At 54.8% G+C, this 16344-nt stretch overlaps 1 protein-coding gene across 11 annotated transcripts in view; it reads left to right on the forward strand.

Moving 5' to 3' along the window:
- Window positions 1-16344, forward strand: part of CRTC1 (CREB regulated transcription coactivator 1) — a 97971-nt gene that overhangs the window by 75584 nt on the left and 6043 nt on the right. For 6 of the 11 annotated variants that reach the window (XM_081134903.1, XM_081134906.1, XM_081134902.1 and 3 more), the window contains 7 exons: window positions 2173-2213; window positions 2653-2873; window positions 7502-7635; window positions 9514-9825; window positions 11931-12035; window positions 15315-15401; window positions 15971-16151. In XM_081134903.1, the coding sequence (XP_080991029.1) occupies window positions 2173-2213; window positions 2653-2873; window positions 7502-7635; window positions 9514-9825; window positions 11931-12035; window positions 15315-15401; window positions 15971-16151 (1081 nt within the window). The remainder of the gene's footprint in view (window positions 1-2172; window positions 2214-2652; window positions 2874-7501; window positions 7636-9513; window positions 9826-11930; window positions 12036-15314; window positions 15402-15970; window positions 16152-16344) is intronic. The other 5 variants (XM_081134907.1, XM_081134909.1, XM_081134910.1 and 2 more) reach the window with 4 other exon arrangements.

Below are 16344 nucleotides of genomic sequence, written 5' to 3' on the forward strand. Positions count from 1 at the left end.
TCTTTTTTGATCTTTTTATAAGCACAGGCAGACAAAGATGATGAAACAACACATTGAGGAAACTTTATCCTCCCTGAAGTAAAACCCTCACTCAGATTTAACCACTCAAGTAAACTGATTTAGCATGAATGCAGGCCTGTTACACTGGTAAAAAGCATGTAAAGAATTAAATAAAACCCGTGCTTGCTTCCACAGCACACATGCTAAAATTGGACGATACAGGGATTAGTATGGCCCCTGCACAAGGATGACACAAGGACATCAGGGTCCCTACCTATACCTGAATGTGGTGCTGCGATAAAGGAAGAGAAGATGGCTAGTGTTGGGGAAACGCCCTGACATCCTGGGAGTGAAAAGAGGGTGGCAGAGCCCAGCATCCTGGCGAGACTTCTTTTAACTACTGTACGAAGTGATGTGTGCCTCTGTGAGGATGTCAGTACAGGGATTTTGTTGAATTTGTTTGGGGTGGGTTGGAGACAGTAGGTGAATTCCTTTTTTTTTTTTTTTTTTGGTTAATCCTCACCTGAGGATATTTTTCCATTTCCATTGTTTTTTAGAGAGAGTAGAAGGGAGGGAGGGACAGAGAGAGAGAAAGAGAGAGAGAGAGAGAGAAACAGAAACATCAATCTGAGAGACACATTGATTGGTTGCCTCCCAAATACACCCCGACTAGGGCCAGGAATCAAACCTGAAACCCTTTGGTGCGCAGGCCAACACTGTAACCACTGAGCCACATCGGCCAAGGCTGGGTGAATTCTTTTTTTTTTTTTTTTTTTAATATATCTTTATTGATTTCAGAGAGAGGAAAGGAGAGGGAGAGAGAGAGATAGAAACATCAATGATTGGCTGCAGCCCGCAACCCGGGTATGTGCCCTGACCGGGAATTGAACCCCGATCTCCTGGATCCTAGGTCGATGCTCAACCGCTGAGCCACACCCGGCTGGGCTGGGTGAATTCTTAATACTGTTTATGTGGAATGTTTTTGAAAAGATTCTTTAGAAAGTCATTGTCAAGTTGCTTTACAAAAATCTGGTAATAAAGAGAATGTTTACTCCCAGAATTAAGGAGCCTGTGGCCAAGTAGAAACCCCTTCCACCCAGTTCCCTATAGAGGCTCAAGGCCTGCTGGTCACATGCCCCCCTGAGTGGCCCAGTCACTGCCAGTGAGGCATTCGCTCCTCACTGGGTGTGTATGCAAGCTGGCCCAGCCCTCCCCAGTGGGTCCACCTTCTTGTTTGATAATCCCTAAAGAACACATCAGCAGGAATGTCTACCTGAGGGCCTCAGAGGCAGACAGGAATTTGGGAACGTGACAAAGCGGAGCCCCTGTCAGCACACAAGCTTTGTCCTATCATGTCTGCTGCCATAGGAAGAGAGTTCCCTGCTTTGTCCTTGAACAAGAGTCTAGGGCTGGCCTGGAGCCTGCAGATCTCCAGTGGTGATAATGCCTCTAGCTTACAGAGGAAAAACCAGGGTCTTATTGCCAGTAGGGTTTCCCTGGGACCCCTTCTCCCAGGCCAGCCTGCAGGGTTGCCAGAGTTCCAGTCCTCAAGTGATGGAATGCTGGGGTCCCCATGGGAGTCACAGCTCTAGGCACCACAGGAGGGCCAGTCAGTTAGGGGCAGAGGGGCAGCCTCTGTGTTCAGGGCAGCCAGTCCAGGCTTCCCCACATGATGTCCTTTCTGGGAGTAGACAGACAGATGCTGAGCAGAGGCAGTCTCTGCTCTGGTGACCTTCCTCCTCCTTACCCTGATCCAGGAATATATGAGGGGTTATCCTCAGCTACCTAGGTTTTCAGTAGGCCTGCTACAAAGCTGGTGGCCGACAGCTGTGGCACAGCCCTGAGGGGTTAAGATATGAAGAACAGACAACACGATCCCCCTGAACACCATCTCTGACAAGGCACCACATCACCTCTGGACTGTGCCACCTTACCAGGCAGATACAGTGAAGCCAGGAGGGGCCATAGGGAGACCCTCTCCACTTAACTCTTGGTTGGCTCCTGGGCATGTCTGAGGCAGCCCCCCCCCCCAATCCTGTGGGGATGCTTTTCATCTGTGGTACTCCCTGGGATCCCAAAAGCTTGCTTCTCCTTGAGCATCGCCTTAGCCCTCTTGAGGGGATCAGCCATGCTATGAGGAGGCTGCTCAGCCTCTGCTGTCTTCTCTTTTAGACAGGGTCCAGGCCCAAGTCCTGCGAGGTCCCTGGAATCAAGTAAGTCACAGTGGGACTTTCCTGCATGCCTATGGCCCCCAAGAGCTACTTGGGCAGCCTCACCTCCCCCCAGTTCCCAGCTGCTCACAAGGCTGCAAGTCCAGACAAGAGGGATGCTGAGCTACTTACTGGTGGCTATCCAGCAGGGCTTGCCCTGGGAGGTGCTCCACCCCTTAGATACTCTCTGCCCCCTGGCACCAGGAGGACCCTCATCCCATGCTCTTCCCTGCAGGGGTAGGCTGTTCCTAAGGTCCCATTGGAGGTGTGGGCTGATGGTTGTTTCTTAAGCATGACAGCATCTGATAGCAGGATGTCATTTTGCACCTGCTAGTTTTTGGGGTTTTTTTTGCAAGCCCCCTCCCACTGCCACTACAGCTTCTGGGGGAGAACCGGCAGCCGCAGTCCAAGAGCTCAATTCCCCTGTCTGGCCTTTTCCCAGCATCTTTCCATCCGCTGACCAGGAAAACACTACAGCCCTGATTCCCGCCACCCACAACACTGGGGGTTCCCTGCCCGACCTGACCAACATCCACTTCCCCTCCCCACTTCCAACCCCGCTGGACCCCGAGGAACCCACTTTCCCGGCGCTCAGCAGTTCCAGCAGCACCGGCAACCTCACTGCCAACCTGACGCATCTGGGCATTGGAGGCACTGGCCAGGGTAAGGCCTGGAGGATGAGGACGCTTGCTTCCCTAGCAGAGCTCACTGTCTAGCAAGGATGGCACGTGTGTTTGTGTGTTTGTGATGACTGAGCAGGGTCACTTCCAAAATGCTGGGCATAGGGTGGGAGCAGAGCCCAGCATGGGGGCTTAATGTTACTAGGCTACCCCAAGGGGAATGGCATTCAGACAGAGGGCACAGCCTGGGCAAAGGCCCTGCATTGGGAAGGCTCATGGTGCCTCCAGGGATGGGACAGTGGTTCTGAGGGATGCTGGGGTCTTCAGAGAATGGGGTTGGCCAGGCTTTCCCTTTCTTCCCACCCACAGCTGACTGTGGATGCCTACTTGGGACACTCTAGCCTGACCCCCTCCCCAGGATCCACATTCATTTCTCCCTGGCCATGTCTTCAGGGAGGACCCTTGGGGCCTTTGTTCATCTCAATGTCTTCTGGCACCACCCCAGCCCTGTTCCTCCTAGGGACCTGTGGCACTATCCCCCTGCAGCACAGGCCAGGAACCTGGAGCTATCCTCCTCAATTCCTCCGTCCTCTTGCCCACCTTGACTGATTGGCATGTCCTATTAGCCCCACAATCAGGACACTACTCACCCTGCACAGCCTCTACCTGCTGCCATTCCCCTTCGTAGTCCCAGCCTCTTCTCCACCCAGAACAGCTGTCAGCTCATGGTCCTTCTCTGCTCAGGGCCTTGCATAGCCCCTCATCTCCCACCCCCTACACCTCTCATCTCCAGCTGATGAGCTCACCTTGGCGCCTTTGCATATGCTGTTCCTCCCCCATGGTCCTCTTCCCATAGATGGCAAGGGGCCCCTCACCTTCTTCATCTCTGCTCACACCTCCTTCCCATAGTGAGGCCTCCTGGCCTCTGCCCATACCCTCTACCTGGTCTCTTACACAGCCTTGCTTTTCTGCTTTTCTCTACTCACCCTGAGTTACTACTTTGTTCTCACCTGTCTCCTGGGCTGAGCCTCACTCTGCTGCAACCTCACTGTGACTCCTGCACTGAGTTGACTGTGGAATGTGTGGGTTTGCATTCAGAGAGGAGATAGGGTATCCCCAGCCACCCCAGTAGTGGAGTGGACAGGAGGGGCCAAGGGGGCCCCTTCTGTGAGCGTACAGGAATTAGGACTTGGTGGTCAGTGAGAGCACTACATTGTGTTCCCTTCGTCCTGCACAGGGACCACGGAATGGCCAGCATTCACCTGTTCATCAGGTGGGCAGCGCCATGCAGCATTTTTTGAGATAATCACATACACAAAGTCATGTTTGCTGCAAGTGCTCTGACTGCTCATGGAGAACAGGCTGTCAGAGGGGGAGGCAGCACCTGGACCAAGGCAGGGCCCCATCAGACACTGAAGAGAGATTTGTGGGGGAAATTGACTGGCCTGAGAGCCAGGTTGATGTGAGGAGTGGAGGAGAGTCAGTCCTGTCTCTGGTGCTCACAGGGCCTGGGAACGTGAGGTGTGTGAACAGTGCCATGTTCCTACGCTTTTAGATAAGGGGGTGGAGGCCAGACAATGAAGAGAAGAATGGGACTCTGGCCTGACGATGTTGAGGTTGCGTTTTCTTCCACACCCCTGGCCCTATGCCCACCAGGCTTAGCTACTGAGCAGAGGGCACCAACCCAGCCGTGCCCGCCCGCCCCCCCCCACACACACACACCAGGGAAATCCCAAAGATAAATGAGCAGATTCAGGGAAGCCCGAGACTCATGGCCCCTAGAGACGAGTGGGCAACAGTGCAAGCATTGGCCTGTGCAAAGGTAGATATTGCAAGGTTGGTTCTGGGGCTACAGCCCCCTGGTCCCCCCTGCCCCCACTTTTCCTGGCTGTGTTGACACTGCTGTTTCCTGGCCCCATTTTTCCCCACTTCTGGGTGTGGCCTCCTGAGCATCACTCCCTCCAGAGGACTACCTCCTCCACCCGAGGGTTCTTAGCAGCCCCCCAGCGCCTGCCAGGAACTGTGCACTTCTGACTTGAGCAGAGACTAAACAAGCACAGGAAAACAAGCACATGTGAAAGCGGCAGACCCTGGGTCAGGCTGCTGGTGGGAGGGGACTCTGGGGGCTGGGGCCAGACCCCCGCCACCTGGTTCCAGTATCTGCCAGTGATGTCTAACATGTGTTGGATTTTCAAACCTGCTGCTCCAGCGGCTTGCCTGGCAGGGGCTTTTCTTTCCGGGTGCGTTTTAAGTCAAGTTGAGCCTTGGCCTCTGGCACATGTGGAGATTGTCCCTACCTGCCCCCCCTCAGCTCACTCACCAGTCAAAACATGAGCCCAAGAGGAGGAAGAGGCCTTCTCATCAGGGGAGACAGCAGCCCCTTTTGTCCCCTTCCACATTTGCTGAAGTCAGTTCCCTGGCTGTCTGTTGGGACCCAGGAGGACAACAGGCCCAGGTCCTCCTTCCTGGCACTGCTCTGTGCCTGGCTGCCCCTGCACTCAGGGCTTATGTGTCTTGGGACCGGCCCCTACTACCTGGCTCATCCTCCTCTGGCAGCTCTCCCTGCCTGCCCAGATTTCCCTTCCAGCTGGCCCCACTCCTTTTCCCAAAGGTGATCCAGGTTGCCAAAAGGAATTCAACAGTAAGGCATTCATCTGCCCTCCTGGCCCCTATGTGAGGCCAGGAGCTTACTCTGCAGTCCAGCAGAGGATTCAAAATCACCTTTGTATTCAGGGCAGATGTTAGAGGCTGGTAGCCCAAGTGCCAAATCCAGCCCAGTGGTGTATTTTGTCTGGCCCACGAGTGTGTGTGTCATGCTTTGAATAGACACTTAAACATCAGGAGAATGCATGTAAAAATCTGGATTTCTGACTTCTCTTGAATCAGAAGGCCTAGCAGTAGTGGGTCAAGATCCTGTGCTTCAAGATGGGCCAGAGTGCTCCAGTTTGCCACAGGCCTACCTGCCCCTGTTGCCCCCACTATTCCTCTCCTGGCATTTGACTCTGCTGCTTACTGAACACTGACATCTCTTTCTGGATGTCACGTGTTCCTCAGCCTGCTGGACATATGAAGTGGTGGACTCTCAGAGAAGATGAGGGAACCGCCCAGGGTACCCATTCTGAGTGCGCTCTGAGCAGGTGTTTCCTGGACTCCTGCCCAGGCCTCTTGACCCTGCCTCCCTTGATGTCACTGTGTCCATAGCAGCCTGATTCTGGATCCCAAGGTCTGTGCAGAAATTGGATCCCCAGGCCCTGCTTTGGGAGCAGTCAATAGCTCCAGGTCCCCCACAGTGCTCAGCCAAGAGAGCCACCAGGGCATCAAGGGGAAGTGCAGGTGTGAGCTGGCCCTCACATGGATGACACAGCAAGCAGCTGCCCTGGGCAGAGAAAAGGCTGCTCATCATCTCCCTCAGTGTGCACTGGGTGCATTCCCACTGGCTTGTGAACCTGTCATCTTACCTTCTGTAACAAGGTTAACCTGGTGCCCTTGGCAGGGTGGACCTGGCTCCCCTGTGTTAGGCACCTTCACTGGCCTTGACTCCCTAGAGCTTGCTCACAACTCGTTAAAGCCTCACAGTTAACTGGCAAGGGTGGCTGGTATCATCTCCATCTCAAGGACAAGGAAACAGTCTGGGTGGTCAGGCCAGGTCCCCAGGGCTCCCCCTGGCATCAGGGGGCTTGGCACAGTGCCCCAGGATAACCTAACAGGCCCCAACTGCTGCTACACTGAATTTGACCTCACTCAGCTCCTTCACAACAGTTGTATCCAGGGATCGGATTGCTGGGTGAGGGGGTCAAGGGGAGGGGAAGGTCAATGTAGAGTCCCTGGCAGGAGCTCCATCAGGAATGTGGGTTTTGGAAGAAGTTAAGAGTTACTGAGTTTCTAGCTTAGGCATCCCGGCTGGGCTGACGTTCCAGCATGAAAAATACACAGGTTGGGGGTGGAAGTGAGAGATGGGGGATGGAGTGGCTGCCAGTTACACAGGTCCAGGGCTGAAAGGAGATCTGGAAGAAGGATCAGTTATGGGAAGGGACATGTACATCAAATGAGAGTAAGGAGGGCATGAAGGTCAGTAGGAAACTACAGTGTTAGGCAGGACTGACTTGCTTGAAGCTAATCAAAACCCAAGCCAGTTTAGGAAAAAAGATTGATTGCCAAAGAGGGGAAGTGCCAGTGTAGCTGTATCCAGGACTCAGGTGCTGCCTCTCCCACCTCATTCTTCAGTTGATCCTTTCCCTTCCAGCCACAGGATGCCCCCCCTACACACACACACACACCCCTTCAGCCTCTCTTAGATTTCCATCAAAAGTCCTGGGTCAGGCTCTCATTGGATCAGTCTGGTCACATTTCCATCTAGGGGCAATTATGTAGCAGCCCAGAGGCAGGGAAGTGCTGCCTGGCAGGGCCTGCAGGACACACCCCTTCTGAAGGGATGGCAGTATCAGTATGGAGAGTGTTTGTCATCAAGGGATTCTGGAAGAATATAGACCACACAGAGCTGGGGTCCCCAAAGTCAGAGTATCAGGACCTTGGAGGGGGTACCCTGGGTTTAACCATCAGGACATGCCCAGTGACTTCTATCTGAGCGATTGAGCTGTCCCCAGCAGTGACTGTGGGTGTGTGAGTAGCCCTTTGGAGGCTGGAGTCATATCCCCCCCCCCTTCCTTCCAGCGATGAGCACTCCAGGCTCCTCACCGCAGCACCGTCCAGCTGGTGTCAGTCCACTGTCCCTGAGTTCGGAGGCACGGCGGCAGCAGGCCCAGCAGGTGTCACCCACCCTCTCCCCGCTGTCACCCATCACTCAGGTTTGAGGGCACAGTGGGGTGGGGGGTGGCCCAGCTCTGCCTCTCTGGGAGGCCTCCTTCTCCTTCCAGGGGACCTTAGAAACAGCTCAGCATTTTTGGCTTTTTGTCAACTTTCAAACATATGGGGAATGCATTAGTGGCCTGGAGTCCCCTGTGCCATCACAGGCAGGTCCGACATTGGCTCTTGCTGTGTGAATGGGGCACAGTACTTTCTCTTCTTTAGGATCTAGTTGAAATTTCCAAAATAGAATTTTAGAGAGTTTCTCCCCCCCCAATTTAATGTAATTTTGCTTCATCTGTTTTTTTGGTAGCCGTGTGTGTCTAGGAATTGGTCTGTTTCATCTAGCTCACACAGTGAACTGGTGTACTATTGTTCATAATCCTTTTATTTCTATAAAGTTGGTAGTAATGTTCCCACTTTTGTTTCTGATTTCAGTAATTTGATTCTTCTTTTGTTTATTTTGTCAGTTGAGGCAATAGAACGAGTCAGGAAGTGTTCCCTCCTCTTCTGTTTTTTGGAAGAGTTTGAGCATTGGTGTTAATTCTTTAAATGTTTGGTAAAGTCATGAGTGAAGCCACCCAGATCTGAGCTTTTGTCTTCACTGGGAGGTTTTTGATTACTAATTCAACCTCCTTACTTGATATAGATTCCCTCAGATTTTCTATTCTTCAGTCCGTTTGGGTAGTTTATGTGTTTTTAGGAATTGGTCCGTTTTGTCTATTTTTTAAAAATATGTTTTCACTGAGTTTTAGAGGAGAGATAGAGAGAAACATCAATGCAAGAAAGAAATATCAATTGGCCAACCCCAGAGGCTACCCCACTGGGGATAGAGCCTGTAACCCTGGTGTGTGCCCTGATCAGGAACCGAACCCATGATCCCTCAGTGCATGGGATGACGTTCAACCAACTGAGCCACACCAACCATGGCTTGTCTGTGTTTTTTAAAATCCCTGACAACATTTTTGCTCTTTGTGTTTTTTTAACATAACCTCAATGGCATCATCCACTTATAAGAAAATTAAAGTCATTCCTTCACACATTTCGATGCCCATTCTGGATATGGTTCCCCTCCGTGTCTGCTTATACAGTGGTCTTGTTCAGATCAGGATCCAGACAGAGCCATGGTGGTTTTTCTGGCAGCTGTGTCATCACTCTATCCATCTATGACCCCTGCCCCTTTTCCCCACCCCCAGTCTCTTAGGCTAGCTTTCTCTTTCTGGAAAGTACTTATTAGAGATTAGGCATCTGTTAAGCTCCCAGGAATGCACTGCCTCCATCACAGGGCAGGAGTCCTGCCTGTCCTAGACTCATGACCATTGAAAACTTCCTCTGCTTATTTTCCTCTTTCCAACTCTAAAAAGGCTTGAGCTGGTCATTACCTAGTAGCTACACCAGGGCCTTCATGACCCACACCCTCTCCAGGTAGACCAGACTGCAGGCTGGTGGTGAGAAGTCCCTTCCCCTCCCCCAGGGGGCTCGGTGCTGGCCACCCTCTAGGCTACTGTAGTGTGATACCTGGTGCCTGCCTGCAGTGGGGAAACTTCAGCTCAGAGAAGCCAGAACTTCCTGAGCCTGCATGAGTACAGAAGGTTGTGCCCACCTCTTGGTGTGTGATGAGGGTGAAAGAAAGGCTGGTTGGGTGTAGGGTGCAGCCAGCTGAATTAAATGCCCAGGTCCTTTCCAGCTGCAACCTCACCCTCCATGGCCCTGGGTGAGGTCCCTCTAGGCCTGGGCTTCCCTGGTCCAGGGTGTGGATGTCCCTTTGTTTATCACATTATTGCTGAGCTTGCCAGGCTGTGGGGCTCCTTGGGAACCAAGTGCTAGTGGCCTGGCTCCCACTGCTGATGCCTGAGCCTGATGTCCTCCTCTTCCCGCAGGCCGTGGCCATGGATGCCCTGTCTCTGGAGCAGCAGCTGCCCTATGCCTTCTTCACCCAGGCTGGCTCCCAGCAGTCGACTCCACCACAACCCCAGCCCCCACCACCCCCGCCGCCTGCATCCCAGCAGCAGCCACCCCCGCCACCTCCACAGGTGCCCATCAGCCTCCCCCCAGGCAGCCCCCTGATGCCAAGCACCAGTCTGACTCGGGGGCCCCAGCTGCCCCCACTCGCAGTCACGGTACCGTCCTCTCTCCCCCAGTCCCCCCCAGACAACCCAGGCCAGACACCGATGGGAATCGACATCACCTCGGTAAGCCCGGGACGGGGTCATCGGGTCCTGGCTCTGGGGTCATGCAGGAGGAGCCTGGGGCTGTGGGAGGCTCCATTGGATGCTCAGCTTTGTCTGCAGCCATCCCCAGGCTCCACTTGGAGACCAGCTTGCCAGGGTTTGGGGCTGAAGCAGACACTGCTGGGGGCTGGACACCCAATGGAGTTTCTGCCTGGAATTCTCAAGCCAAGGATGTCAGCCTGTGTACACATGGGGAAACAGACACAAGCAGGGGTCAGTGTCCCAAACTTTACCTAAGATGGGCTACCCAAGTCTGGCTGCCAAGCCGTTCTCTATGGCCCTTGCCATCCATAAAAGGGGCTTTCCTATAGACAGGGAGAGCACAGCTCTCAGAGCCTGGGGAAAGGGCATCTGGGAGCTAGAGGGACAGAGGTAAACTTGGACAGGAGGAAGGGATGCAGCACAGTGCCTGAGCTGGAGGCTTCAGCTCAGACGCTGGGACCCCCCTGCCTGGGCTGGGGCTGCAGCTCAGTTATAGGATGGGACCAGGAGGCTATAGCTCAGACCATGGAATCAGCTTTCCTGGACTGGGTCAAAAGGGCTGTGGCTCAAACCATGGAACCCTCTGCCCAATCCAGGGGCTACAGCTCATACCATTGTGCACCCTGTCTGGGCTGGGCTCAGGGTAACGAGTGCTAGGTTTTTACCTCTGCAACACCAAAGCTTCCTGATTGTTCAAACTTTGACCCTGGTTACCCTGGTGGGAAGGGGGTCATCATTGCTACCTTTGGCCACATCCAGAGAAATTGAGACCCATGTTTGGAACACAGTGAGCCCTCCCCATTCGGCCCTCAGCTACCAGCCACGGGATAAATGCCTTCAGAACATCATGTGCTCTGCAAAGAACACCCCCACCAAGCAGGTGGGCAGGCAGTGACCTAACAGTAGAAACCCACATTTCCAAGCTGCTTCAACCCATAGTGGGCAGACACCCCCCCACACACAGGAAGGTGCCGAAGCCTTTCCTTTGGCATTAACATAGCAGGTGTGGGGGCAGCTCTGTTGCTGGGGCTGACCTGGGCACCCAGTTCCCTAACACCCTCCTGCAGTGGGGCCTGGCTTTGAAGCTGGGTGGACATTGGGAGTATGGTTGTTCGGGCTAGGTGCGCACGCAGCTCCTCCCTAGGCTCCCAGATCAGGGAGTCTCTCCTGGCACCCTCCAGGGACTGCTGGCTCCCTTGAGGCACAGGGAGCCTCCTTCAGAGTTTCTGCAGACTCTCCCAGGCGAGAACATCTCTCTGGATATTTTTCTGGCCTTCAAGTGACCACAGTGGTGCCACCCACACCCTGGTAATTGAGCTACCATGCCTCACCCAGGCTCAACCCCCCCTCAAACTGCTCAGAGCAGTTCACTGAGAAAATGGGGGAGACCAAACACTTATGGGGCCTTGGGCCAGCTGTCCAGCCTCAGTGAACAGCAGGCTCAAAGAGGTCAGGCAGGGTTTAAATCCAGATCCTGGTCCAGCCTTTCTCATCTGTGGTGAGAAGCCAGGGCCTGGTGAGAAGCCAGGGTCCTCTGCCTTTGAACAAGGAGGTCACCAGCCCTCTGAGATCTCTGGATAGCATGACACCATCAGGGTTGTCCTAAGCCATGCCAGTAATGGTGACTTCTCAGTGCTGGGAGCCCTGTTGTCAGTGCCACCACCTTGAGGTGGGCAGACATGCCAGTGCAGACTCAGGGCTGAGAGAGCAAGGAATCCATCCAGAGTCAGGAGCAAAAAGCAGCGCCTGCCTGCTCAGCCATAGGCCATCTCTGCCTGTGTATTGTGAGTGTGCATGTGTGTGGCTGTGTGCACATGTATGTAGTGTGGGTGCTTTGAAGCCTGCTGAATCAAGGTGGACCCAACCCTTACTCCCCTATAGCCTTTCTGGGCAATTCATGAGGCTCAGTTCTAGGTTCTCTGACTCTAGCCCCCCATACCTGGGAGCTGGGTTTGGAGGCAGGTCCCTATGAGGCCCAGAGCTCTGGCCCCAGGTCCTCTGCTCACTGAGGGATGCGAGTCTATGGGAGGCTCAGCTGGGAGCCAGGCTGGGGCCTCTGTGTACTGACCTGTTTGTTGTCACAGGCCCCGGCTCTGCAGCAGTACCGCACTAGTGCCGGCTCCCCAGCCAACCAGTCTCCCACCTCACCTGTCTCCAATCAAGGCTTCTCCCCTGGGAGCTCCCCACAAGTAAGGGATGCCGCCAGCCCATGCCCCAGCTCACCTTGTCTCCCTGTGCCCTTGCCTGCCATCTGTGCCTCATGCCTCACTTCATCCCATCTCGTCTGCTCCATGGGGCTGGGAGGAGAAGGTGCTGCCCCTCGTTCCCGCTGCTCCTTGTTTCTGCTGCTCCTCTGGTCTGTGCACAGCCCCACCTGGGGTGGTAGGTGGGCTCATCCTGTTAAAGAACTCAGTGTTGGCCCTGGCCAGGTAGCTCAGCTGGTTAGAGCACTGTCCCAATACACCAAGGTTGTGGGTTTGATCCCCAATCAGGGCACATACAAGATCTCAGAGTCAACCACACCTCGGCTCCTCATCCAGTGGCTGGGGACAGCCCCAAGTGTGGCTCAAACATGGCATCCAACATCCTGTTCACGTGCCCCTACCTGTGTCTGGCCTGAGGCCTGGCACCTTGAGACTTCCGAAAGTAGGGGGTGCTCCCATTGCTTTGGAGCACCACTGGGGTGACAGCTAGCTGTAGTGGGGTCACTACTCAGCCCCCTCCCCTCACCTATACCCCATAGGAAGGTGTGTCCCCCAGGAAGCTTCTCTGAATAGCACTGTAGCCTGTCAGGTCCTTGTCCTCCTTCCACAGATGAGACGGAGGCTGACCCTAGACCCTAGGCAACAGGCAACAGGCAGGGCTTGACCATACCTGTCAGATGCAGGTTCCCCTCCTATACCCGGCACAATTCGTCCCTAATTTCTAACATGCACACAGTCTGTCCAGGTTCCTCAGGGTTCCCCTCAGCCTGGCTCAGCCATAGCCACATTCCATCTGTAATGTTCCATCAGAGGAGAAGGGGTGCCTGAAAAGCTGACACCTCTGTCTGAAAGATCTCACTCTCAGTGAAGTCTCTCCAGGATCCTGCCTCTCAGTCACTAAAATATCACCAAGTTGAGAAACCTCTAGGGATCCCTAAAGTGCCCCAGGCCCTGAGGCCTTATTCTCAGCCAAGGGGAGATAGGATTCTCTTTTCTGCATAGAGCAAGGAGTAGAGCTTCCCCTCCAGACAAGACCTGGCAGGAAAGACATTAGGCTCCCTTCTCCCCATCTGCCCAGCTCTCAGATGTTCACCCCAAACCCAGTCCTGTGTGTTGGGACAGTAGGCATCTTGTTCAGGAGGGTCTTGAGGCTCCATCTTCTATAGGAGGGGCTCTCCCCAGGTCTTCCTCCACCACTCATGGCCACTAGGCATGCTGCTGAGACTATCAGGGTGCAGCCTCCTGCTTTGTAGGCACGCAGGGAAAATGGCAATAATCTTGGGACAGGCTGGGGCTCAGCCTGATGTCCACATGCTCTCCGTTCATGCATGCTGGCTCTGAGTGCTCATGGCTTCCAGAACGGTCTCATCAAGTGGTGCCGTGGGATACAATGGGCTGGAGAAGCTGATCCTGGCAGGGGAGACAGCAGGTGGTGCCTGTCCCAATGGGCAGCCCTGCCTAGGGCCAGTACTTGAGTAGCATCCCTCTAATTTGAAGCAAGATAGGAGTTAAAGGATTAAGTAGATTTCTTTCAGGAGAGATTTGCCTGAACCAAAGTGGTTCATCCCAGGCAGAGAGCGTTTTCCTGTCATGTCAAACCCGTCTGTGTGTTGGTCCATCTGTGGAGGGATGTAGACTGCTCATTCCAGGTGTGAGGACGGGGCTATCAGGCTGTCTGACCAAAGGGGCAAGGGGCTGTTCAGAGGCAAAGAGTGCTGGGCAGAGGGCAGACCTGACTTCCCTCTGCAGGTTGGGTCCTCCAGGACACAATTACCAGCCCCGAGGGCCTGTGTCTCCCTGACCCAGACAGCATCTTTCCTGGACACACAGGACAACAGGAATGCCACCTGGCCTTGAGCAGACATACTGGGCCTCAGGCAGCAGGGATTGTGTCTCCTGTGTTGCCTCCCTCTTCAGTTTCTGGCACTCTCATGGTCTCCTCACAAGAGAAACTGTGGCTTGGGGCCCCCTCTGCATGCTTGGCCTCTCTGGGGCCAAGGGCATGGGGAAAGGAATAGGTCCCCCAGAACAAACGTGCCACCTTCATGGGCAAACCCAGCCAAAACCCTCAGCCCCCTTTTTAAAACCTGACACTGGTAATTTTTAACTCTTCCCTGGTGTTTGAATACAACATTCGTCTCCAGGAGGCTCCCTACCTACCAGGGTAGCCATCTGTCCCTTTCTGCTCTCAGCCCGTTGACCACCCAGAGCAGCCAGTGGGGTTGTGGCCAACCCCTGTCTGGGATGGAAGCCTGAGACTCAAGCCTTGGCCATTGTCAGAGCATGTAGGGACCTTTCTAGAACAGGGAACTCAGAGGGAGGATTCTAGGGCCTTTGGTCTGTGGAGACATTTGAGAGGATGCATGCCAGACACACACATCACTTGAGACACCTGGGAATGGCCATGGTGCAACAGCTTCCATGGGTTACCCTGTCCTGCAGAAGAGACACTTGGGGTCCAGGCTGGGGATATATTTCTCCAGGCCTGGTGTTTTGGGTACAGCCATCCCTCTCCTCTCCCACATCCTGCCTGGCTCCAACCCACCATCCCTGGCAGTATCTCCAGAATGGGCAGGGGCTCCAAGCTCTTTCCGCTGTCTCTACCGCCTTTGAGGTCCTGGCCCACTGCTTCTCTCCCAGGAGCAGCCCCCACTTCCCTTTCCTGGCCAGCCTTAAACAAGCAGAAATGAGGCTGCATCCCCGCCAATGGGCCCATGGCTCTCGAGGGCAGGCTGCCAGGAGCCAACAGGTGGGGGGGGGGCTTTCCGAGTGCTAGTCCTGTGTTTGCTCTGTGCCTGTCCTGTCCACATGTGTGTGGCCTGCTAACCTGTCCCATGTCTCCTCAGGGGCCTGACAAAGCTCACCAAGTGCTCATCCCATTCTGAATATTTAGGGAACCTCGTGCCTTGGCCCCAGTTACATGCTTTCCTCTGGGACTTGTCAGGTGGGGTTCCTGATCCCCATGTCACCCACTCCCTTCTGTCTGGGCTCAAGGAAAGGAGATGGGGATGGTGCTTTCGGAAATGTCAAGGTGTAGAGCCCCCCCTGCCTGGAGCAGGCAGTAGAAAGCAGCAGTCATCCTGAGATGGAGGGGGGGCGCCAGCTCTGTGTGGGTGCCCTGGAATAGCTGTCATCAGCCTCACTTGTCTTGTGCATCCTCTAGTAGGTCTCAGGGGCCTCCCTGTGGGCTCAACCAGCCTGTGGGAGGTGCCCCCACCTGGTGGTGGGTATCATGACAACAGCAGGCCTTTCTTCTATCTGCAGCATTCTTCTACCCTGGGCAGCGTGTTTGGGGACTCGTACTATGAGCAGCAGATGGCGGCCAGGCAGGCCAATGCTTTGTCCCACCAGGTGAGCGGGTGCCTGGGCCACAACGCCCCCAGCAAACGCTCGCCCAGACCCTGCCTGCCCTCGGGTGTGAGCTCTGCTCCTGGCCCCTCCTGTCTCTAGGCAGTGGAGCATGTGACTGCCTTTGCAATCACTGGCATATGCACCTGGTGTGGCAGTGAACGCCAGCAGGGGCAGGCGGTGGCTGTCACAGTGGCACTCAGCGTGGGCCATGCATGTGGGTTTGTGGGAGGTCAAGTTAGCTTTGTGTGGAGGTCAGGATCAGGCGTGTGGGCACAGGAGGGATTGGCTGCTGCCTGGAGCTGGTCACTCACCCATCCATCCATCCATCCATCCATCCATCCATCCATCCATTTGTCCATCCATCAGCAAGCCCTGAGGGTGTGTATGGGGGCAGGCCCATGTGGGTTAGGAGCAATCAGGGCAGAGGGACTTGTGTGGGCAGCCCCTGAGGGTGGAGCTGAGCACAGCTCTAGGCATCCTGTAGAGGAGGTGGTCCAAGAGGCCTCAGGCAGGCCTTCCCACAGCAGCAGTGCTCAGTGGCCAGCCTCACACCCTGTGTCCCCTCCCAGCTGGAGCAGTTCAACATGTTGGAGACCGCCATCAGCTCCAGCAGTCTTTACAGCCCGGGCTCTACACTCAACTACTCACAGGCAGCCATGATGGGCCTGACAGGCAGCCACGGGAGCCTGCCAGACACACAGCAGCTTGGCTATCCCAGCCACAGCAGTATCCCCAACATCATTCTCACAGGTGAGGCCCTGTGTATGGCATCCTGGGCAGAGGTCTCAGTCCTGGTGTCCCTGCAGAGCCCAGCAACTGCCATAGGCCTCAGCCCTGGGGGAGATGGAACCCCTGCCCTGCAGGGTAAGTCATGACAAAACCAAGGTGTCCCTGCCTTTGGTGTAGACCCAAGGAGGCCAGACCCCTCTCCCTAACCTTGATT

The sequence above is a fragment of the Miniopterus schreibersii genome (genome assembly GCF_964146895.1).
Source record: "Miniopterus schreibersii genome assembly, chromosome: 4".
Classification (NCBI taxonomy): Eukaryota; Metazoa; Chordata; class Mammalia; order Chiroptera; family Miniopteridae; genus Miniopterus; species Miniopterus schreibersii.